Here is an 8,727-nt window from a genome sequence, read left to right on the forward strand (position 1 = left end):
GGTGGAACAGAGGAGCAAGGGCTGTCTTTCCCTTCCTGACTCTGTAACGCAGAGTGGGTCCTTAGTGGAAGCAAATACACTCAAAACCACATCTGAAGAGGAGCTGAGCTTATAGAAAAGCACCTGATCTGTGGGGAGGCATTTCCCCTTGAGGGACTCCACCACCGCCCTTGGGAACTTGTGCTCACGTTTCACTGGTCCTAAATATATATAAAACTAGATAAAAGTTAGCTTTTTCCAGTCTGGGCGTCCCAGCCTTCCTCATCATGCGGGATTTTGTTCCACCCCGATGAGGACCGGAGAGCTGGTGCCCCCTCATCCTCCACATCCTGCGCAGGGGACCAGGGCAAACCCGTGGGACATGTATGCTGGGGACCCTAAGCATGGCTTTTGTGGGCACTGGGGAAGCCCTTTGCAGACTGTTGTCCTCCAGGTCAGTCTCAGGGTCCTCCGCTTGCAGTCCCTAAGCCCTGGGGACCTGCTCAGAGATGATGTGGGGGCCTTGGGCTGAGCCTGGTCCCCCCAGCCCTGCCGGCAATCACAGCTAGTTGTTAGCAGTCCACACTTGCCCCGGAGCTCTGCCATCCAGCCAGCTTTAATCTACTTACTGCCGTGCTAATTCTGCATCATTTTTATTTCTTAACCAAAGTGTCCCCATGAACCAAATTAAGCATCACACAGGCTCCTCTGACATCAATTCTGTCATCTTTAGCAACAACACGCCGTGTCGGGAGAAGGCGTGGGCTAACCAGACAGTCTGTCTCTTCTAACCGTTGCGGTGGGGTTTTAACCCTGCCCCAGGTGATGTTTGTGAAGGTGCCCAGTGGCTTTAATGGGCCACTTCGCCCCTCAAATTGTCCCTGCATGTTGCTGCTAGGTTGTGGGGAAGGGCACCTCTATCCTGCCGTCACCCTGCCATGAGGACGGTGGGATTTCAGGCAGGGAGGTCCTTAAATAACACACAGCCCTTCACTTCTTGGAGATGCCCTTTGCCCATCTAGCCCCGGTCCATCCCCCCCCGCATGCCCGAAGGCAGGGAGAGGTGGGGACGGGGAGCCCAGCCCTTCCCTGCACGTGGCCCTGCCCCTCCAGCGCTGTTGGGTTTGCTGTGACGTGGAGAAGACGTCCCCAGCGCAGGTGACGCTCACACCGCACCGCGGCTGAGCCAGCCCCAGCATCCGGAGCCGTCGCTGAGCTTCTCCGTCCAGGCCCATGGGGTGGGCTGTGCTCCCCACGCCGCGTCTTCCCAGCCTCCCTTTGCCTCCCCGCAGCGCGCGGCCGCCGGGAAAGCTGGATCCTACGTGAGACCCGACTCTTCGGGAAGCGCTGAGGAGCCGGGCGGGAAGATGTGCTGCCTTCAGCGTGGGGCTAAAGACTGAGCCCACGGGTGTCCCCGAGGAGCAGCATCAAATCCTACATCTATTTCTCTCGCTGTCCGTTTGTCCTCCTGCCTGCGTCTATGCTGCCCATCACCAGTCTGTAGGCACTAGGCGTTAGCCTTTCGCTGCCACCACTATCCTGGAGTAAGAGGAATAATTGAAATATGGTTCAAAAAGCAGCCTAAATCCGCGCCGAGCTCACACCCAGCACACCCCTGTGGTTTTCCGACCTTTACGTTTTCCTGCTTCCCGGCTCCCCTCACAAAGGCTGGGATCTCGGTGGGAAAGGCTAGTGTGCCGCATCCGTGGCCAGGCAGCCCAAATCTGCCCCACCTCCGGGCCCCAGCCAGGGACCGCTCGCTCCCAGGCACGCGAGGGCTTTGCCAAATTCACGCTGCATGAATTTTCCCCATAGCATGGCTGTACAAAAGAAGCGAAAAACAACCCTTCCCTTGACTTATTGAAGGGGGGCGGCAAAAAATCCGCTGGCACTCTCTGGAGTTATCTATCATGGCTCCAAATACACGAGGCAATCGCTGTAAAATTTAAGTTTGGCTCCGTAAAGGAAAAAGAAAACAAACCACCCCATGCCTGTTGCAAACAACCACAGCACAAAAAAAAAAGCCTTACAAGGCTGGGGCAGCCTCATAGATTGATTGCTTTTTAATCCCCAAAGCTGCAGTGATAAATCTTTTTATTGGAAGGTCCAGAGACACTGTGTCACTCGGGGCGGGCGGCAGCATGGGAGGAAAACAGCTCCATGAGCTGCTGGAAGAGAGGGAGTCTCCTGGGAGCGGGCCGGAGGTGATGGAGGAGGGATGGGTGCTCGCCGTGGGGGTCCTGAGCGGGCACGGGGAGGGCAGGAGCGCTCCCCCGGGGCCAGGAACGGGTAGTCAGGCAGGAACTGGCCTTTGGACAGACGCTGCCAGAAATCTGGGAGGACAGATGGACAGCTTTTGGGGAATGGCTCTTTGGAAATAAAGCCTTGGGGGAGGAGAGGACGTGGAGCCCAACCCGGCCACATGCTCTGTATTGCGGGGACAGAGAGATGCTTCCCCCAGCTCCGAGCAAAGACCCGGAGCAATGGCATCCACACGCTCCCTCCCCCTCCTGGCCCCCTGATGCCCCTCTGCCCTGTCGCCCCTGGGCTCCCTGGGGTCCTGAAAGGATCATTCAGTTGGTGAGAACTCCCAGGCAATGTTTTGGGATCCTCCTTCCCCCACGGCCATCCTGAAGTGCTGGTCAATCCCCCCGTCCAGTTACACGGGTGGGAGCAGTGGGAACAACTCGCCCCATGCCTGGCGTCTGCTGCCTCCCCCACGCAGGGCTCTTTGCCTCTATACCACCTCCCCAGCAGAATAATCCCTCTCATTTATACCGGGAAAGTGGCAAGGGACCAGGCTGACCCCGAGGGTGCAGGGCAGTGGGGACCATTGTCCTCGGAGCACAGAGGCTCCTTAATTCCCTTCCTGGGGTCTGCAATGAGCCTGAGGCAGGCAGGAGCCGGCAGCCACCGCCTTCCCGGTGATGGAGAGGTGTAGAACCCTCCCTGTGAAACCATTCCGCCCTGGAAGAGCAGCTCCTTTATTAGGTTCATGCCCTGACTGCAGCTTTTACTAAAATTAATTATGGGATTAAAGGACTTGCCTGGGAGCCTTTGATCACAGCATCTCTCGTGAGCCCAGCTGGCGTGAAGTACCTGGGGACTCGGGGTTGTCGGCACACGCTGTCCCAAAACCCCGGCTGGGGAACCAAAGTTTGCCCACACGTCTCCACCGGCTGTGCTACAGCTGCAGCTTTGGCAAGCCCTCGGGGTGCTTTTCAGGGTGGTCCCTAGCCCAGCTCTGCGGGGGGGTGGGCAACGGGGCGGTCCCCTGTACTGCCGCCCGGCACGCCGGGGCCTCGGCAGCACAATCCCCTCCTGCGCCTCGGAGCGCGGAGTTTGGGGTAGCTGAGGAGGACGGGGAGTCGCAGATCAGGGCATGGCAGGGCAGCTGGGGACACAAGGCTGGGTGAAGAAAGAGCCAGTGCCTCACCTTTCCGGCTGCTCTGAACTCTGCTCCAGCTGTGCTGAGCCCCAGGATCCCCCCCCCAAAACCACCCTGGGGACACACTTGTTCCTCTGGCACTGACCGAGGAGCTCGAGCTGCAGCGGCTGCAGCCGTACCCTCGCGCAGCCTGGCTGCTGGCGCGCAGGGCGACGCGTCCTCTCGACTCGGGGCAATAGGGACCCCGAAGCTCCACGCAGGCGGCTGTTGCCGCGTAATAAAATGTTATCGACCGCCTATTAAAAAGCCATTCCCTGGAGATTTGCGGCCAGGGAAGCGGCCGGGTGAAGTGAGATGGGGCAATAATGGCCATCAAGGAGGCATCAGTCACGTCCACCTGCACAGCAGTGACAAGGGGCCCCACACGGCTGCTGTCCCCTGCCAGAACCGTCAGTGATGGCAGCCAGAGAGGGAAGGGAATAGATGGATCTCGATGCCCTTGTCCATGCCGACACCCTCTGGAGAGAGGCTGCGAGCAGCCGGCAGGACCCTGAAGGGCAAAGTTACTGCAGCCCCACGCTCACCCTCACCCAGCAGCACACAGCAGGACCCCGCAAGGCCCAAGGAAGGGCTTTGCCCACGGCAGAGCCTGCGGTGGGGATGGGGAGGTGGGGCAGCCGGCTGCACTGCCCCCGAGCCAGGGACCGGGTCGATGGGGACAGGAGGGAGTTTGCAAGACACAAATCCTGCCTGTACTTGATCGCCGGCCTGACCACGGCCCCATGTGATGTGCTATGGGGGGGCTGGAAGCAGAGCAGCAGCAGGCAGTGACACCCCTGCCAGCACTCTGCCTGCGGCTTGCTCCTCTGGTCTACCTGCTCAGGTCCCCAGGTGGCCCCGCGGGCACATCCCCGCTGCCCAGAGGCACGACTGTGGGACGCCGAGCCAGGGAAGCCTCCCCGGCTGGCCAGGGAGGAACTGGGTCTGGGGGAGTCACACAAGACAAGAGCTCAAGCTGCTCGGACAGCCTCTCGCGTGGCGTTTCGGAGCCTCGATATTTCATCCTGCAGGAAGAGCTGGCGTACGCCGGGAAGTCAGCGGCATCGATCTCAGACAGCAAATCAATGGCTCCTTCCAGCCCGCGGGAGTGCGACCAGCCAGCCCGCACTCCCCGGCATTTTTGTGACATTTCCCAAGCCGCGCGCCGGGGGACAGATTGATCGCCACCGCTCCGGAGGCAGATGCCCCTCTGCAACGGCCCCAGCCCCAGCTCACCCCAAGCATCCTGGAGAGCGGGAAGGGCACATGCATCCCGCTCATGCCATCCCTGCCGCGCCGTGCCCTGAGCCCGCCCGGCCCTGCAGACCCATCGCGGCAGCAAAGCCCACAGGTAGAGCCGGTGGACACCCCTGGTGCCCATCACCCGGGCACATGGCCTGCCTGCCATTCCCCAGGAGGATGGCCTGGGTTCAGTCCCATGCTGGGAGCAGAGCAGAGCTGGGTCCTGGAGGAGGCAACCAGGGCACAAATCAGGCCAACAGCTTTTTTTAATTCTCAATAAGGCTTGGCCCGTGCAGGGCAGGGATGGAGGAGGGCTCTCCACATTCCCCAGGGGCACAGAGGGCTGCAGCAGGCTGAGGAAGAGGAAGGCAGCACCCACCAGATGCAGGACAGAGGCGGGGAGAGCGGGGCGTATCCTTGGGGTGTGGGGACAGGCATGGAGCTGTGCCTTGGGGCTGCAGGCAGCCTGGGGCTCCCGTTGTCCTGTATTTCCCCCGCAGGTTCCGTCTCCAGAGGGAGCGGCCATGCTGCTTCCCTTGCCCTCGAGGTGCTGGGGATGCGGGACGGGAGGAAGACTGGGAGCAAGGAGCTATACCAGCTGGCACCACCGAAGGGATGCGCAAGAAAATCAGGGGCACGTCGGTGCCAGAGGGCCCTGGGGGGGGTCTCAAGGGAGAAGGCACCCACAGACTTTTTTTCCCCCACTCCATCACACAAACCTCTCCTGCTCCCGTGGGTCTCAGCCTGGGTGCGAGCACCTCCTGGGGCACCCATCCAGCACAGTATCCAAAAACAGCCTGGGGTACCTGACACCCCCAGCACCCGTACCTGTGGGCTCACCCCACTGGGCCAGGAGCGCTGGGGCAGCTTTGGGGATTGCTGGCATACCCCTGGCATAGCAGCCACCCGTCCCTGCACCACAAGGGATGCCCTGGCCTTGGCCAGCCCCGGTGCTGAGCACAGCGGGTGCAACACATCCAGGGCACGGCATGGCCACCACCGCCACGTCCCCAGAGCAGCGCTGCCGAGAAAACCAGCCTTCACACCCCAGCGGGACGGCATGGAGAGGTGGGAAACCCCTCCATTGCTCCTGCCTGGCTCCCCGCCATGGGACGGGTGCCACAGTCAGATGGATGCCAGATGGGGAAAGCCAGTCCCGGTCCCGCCGTCTCCTCCTGCTCATCAGCAGAGGGATGTTACGTGTGTGGCTGCCTGGCTCCCCTCCACCTCCTCCAGCTCATACTCCTCGGCATCAGAGAGGGGCAGCCCGTTGGTGCTGGGCATGGGCTCGCACTCAGTGCTGCGGGTGGTGGCACGGGTGACGCTGGGCGAGTATTTCCGTGACGGTGGCGGGCGGTGGCCGGAGTGGCACATCACCTCCTTGAACATCTCCCGGAAGCGGGTGGACATCAGGTTGTAGAGGATGGGGTTGGCAGCCGAGCTCAGGTAGAAGAAGACGCCTGAGATGATGTGGACATACTGGAACATGTGGAGCATATGGCTGGTCCAGGTGGAGACAAAGCTCCAGACAAGGCGGTCGGTGTGGAAGGGGGCCCAGCAGATCCCGAACACCACCACCAGCACAACTGTGGGGAGCCAAGGAGCTGATGTTACTGGGGGGACAGGGCTCACCCCCATCGGACACCTCCAGTCCCTGGCGAAGCACTGCCCCATTTCAGCTTTGGAGGTAGCAAAGAACACCCAAAAAAGCATGTGAGAGAGGAAGGGGGAGAGTGGGACAGGGGAAGGGCCCCCCAATGCCTTTTTGACTTGCCATGGAGGGGCTGGAGGTCTGGACAGGATCTCCTTCCCTCCCTCCATCTCCTGCCAGGGCTGCTCCAGGCGCTGCTGTGCCACGTGTCTCGGCTCCCCCTCGGCCGGCAGCGGGTCCTGCCGCAGCCCCGGGGCCGTGCAGCACGGCTGGGGGACGCCCCTGTGGGCATCCAGCCGCCGGGAACCCTGCCACCTTCACCGGCAAAGTCCAAGGAGCAAGAGCTGTTTGTGTCCTTTCCTCGTGGTCTGGGTTTGGGGATTTTTTTATAACCTAGCTGTGCTGATGGAAAGGAAAGGGGGTGATGTATGGATGGGGTCCTGGGGTCCTCAGCCCTGCCATACCCATGCCACGCTGTATCTCTGTGGCACACAGGGACAGGTCCCCCTTTGTCCCCCTCCCAGCCCCCGTGCCGGGGAAAAAGCGGAGTTACCACTTGCCTGGGACACGGCAGAGAAACAGCCCTGGCCCCGCTGATGGACTGGGCTGGGCAACCCGCCATTGCTGTGCTGTCACGGGGTTGGGAGCACGCAGAGGTCAGCGTGCCAGGCAGAGACAGCTACCCACGGGCAGCCAGCTCCCGGTGCCGGGAAGGGGGCCAGAGGCTGTGGGGACGGGGCTGGGGAAGGCAGCAAGGGTGCAGAGCAGTGAGAGGGAGGGATGCTCCAGTCCAGCCTTGGGTCAGTGCACCATTGCCCTGGGGTGGTCGCAGAGGCTGTGGGGCTGGGTAGGAACTAGTCTCCCCCTGGGAAATCCCACCACCACGACCAGTATGCGAGGTCTCGGCTGGGGAACAGAGAACAGATTCCCCCAGCCCAACCCACCTCCTTTCCCTTTCTCACCCAGCACTTTCCTTGAGGAGGGGAAGTCTCGTGGCTGGGAGGGAGCTGGCATGAGCAATCCTCACCACTGGACTGGAGCCACCAGATCTGCCTTTGCCCTGACACCTCACGAGTGAGCCCCGCAGCCTTCGTCTGGGATGACACAGCCTCAGTGCTCTAGACTGGCTGTGCCTCAGTTTCCCCCCGCACCCTCCCAAAACTGCCTTGGGAGATACCCCTGGCTCTGTCCATCCCCAGCATCAGACTCCCCATCATCAGACTCACACAGCATCTTTGTGACCTGCCTCCTCTTGACTTTCTTCTGCCCTTGAGCATTGTGGCAGTCACGGCCGCCACCGGATTTGGCTCCCAAGGCCTCCAGCATCTTTTCTTTCTTGAGCTGCAGGCCGATGAGCAGGTAAAGGATGCTGATAGTCCCCATGGGCAGGAAGAAGAAGACAATGGTGGTGATCTGGATGATGAGGTTGTAGGTCAAGCGCGGCTTCACTAGGGTGCAGATCTCCGAATTGGGCACCCACCCGCGGCCGGGCACGTAGAGAGGTTGCAGCCCATGGAGGCTGGTGTTGGGGATGGAGCAGATGACTGACAAGACCCAGATGGTGATGATGACCCTCTTGGCATGATTCCTAGTCACCACATACTTGGCCTTGAGCGGGTGCACCACGGCGATGTAGCGCTCCACGCTCAGGGCCGTGACGTTGAGGATGGAGGCAAAGCAGACAGCCTCAAAGAGCAACGTCTTGAAATAGCAGCCACTGGCGCCCAGCAGGAAGGGGTAGTTGCTCCACATGTCGTACAGCTCCAGCGGCATCCCCAGCAGCAGCACCAGCAGGTCAGACACGGCCAGGCTGAACAGGTAGTAGTTGGTGGGCGTCCTCATGAACCGGTGCCGGAGGATGACGATGCACGTGAGCGTGTTGCCCACAGCCCCCACCACGAAGATCAGCAGGTAGACGACACAGACAGGGACAAAGAAGCTGGACCGTCGAGGTCCCAGGTACTTATCCCGCAGCTGCTCCTCCGTCAGGTTGGCATCCTTGGGGTCGAACAAGGTCTCTGGGTGAGTCCTGTTGCAGAGATCAGGGCTGATGGGCTCCATGGAAAAGTCTCGCTGGGGCAGGGGAAACTCAGGGCCAGAGCAGTTGACGTAGGGATTCATGGCTGCAGAGAGACAGGGAGGTTTGTGGGATGCTTTCCCAAACCCTCTGCTGCCCCCACTCCCTCTGCCCCTCTCCCTGTGGATGTCAGGGTGCCAGGATGCTGCTGCTCACCACAGCCTTTCCTTTGGGAAACCACCCAAAATCTCCGCCCAGTCCAAGATTCCCAAGCGCTCCTTGCCCCATTTCCCATCCCCAAACAACCCTGGCAGCTCCCCAACCCACCTTGGCCCCTTCACCTCATCGTTGAGGGGTTCTCAGCAGGGCTGTTCCCTCTCCCTGCTCCCGAAGCAGAGCAGGATACAGCCC

General features: G+C 61.0%; 1 protein-coding gene across 1 annotated transcript; it reads right to left on the reverse strand.

Moving 5' to 3' along the window:
- Window positions 1-5,830: 5,830 nt before the first annotated feature.
- On the reverse strand, window positions 5,831-8,420 carry NMUR1 (neuromedin U receptor 1; the record flags this gene model as incomplete). The annotated part of the gene is made up of 2 exons (XM_082003526.1): window positions 5,831-6,234; window positions 7,526-8,420. The coding sequence occupies 2 exons, from the start codon at window positions 8,418-8,420 to the stop codon at window positions 5,831-5,833; spliced, it is 1,299 nt and encodes a 432-aa protein (XP_081859652.1).
- Between the last annotated feature and the right edge of the window lie 307 nt (window positions 8,421-8,727).

Source organism: Phaethon aethereus (assembly GCF_964289735.1).
Source record: "Phaethon aethereus genome assembly, chromosome: 9".
In the NCBI taxonomy this organism is placed as follows: domain Eukaryota; kingdom Metazoa; phylum Chordata; class Aves; order Phaethontiformes; family Phaethontidae; genus Phaethon; species Phaethon aethereus.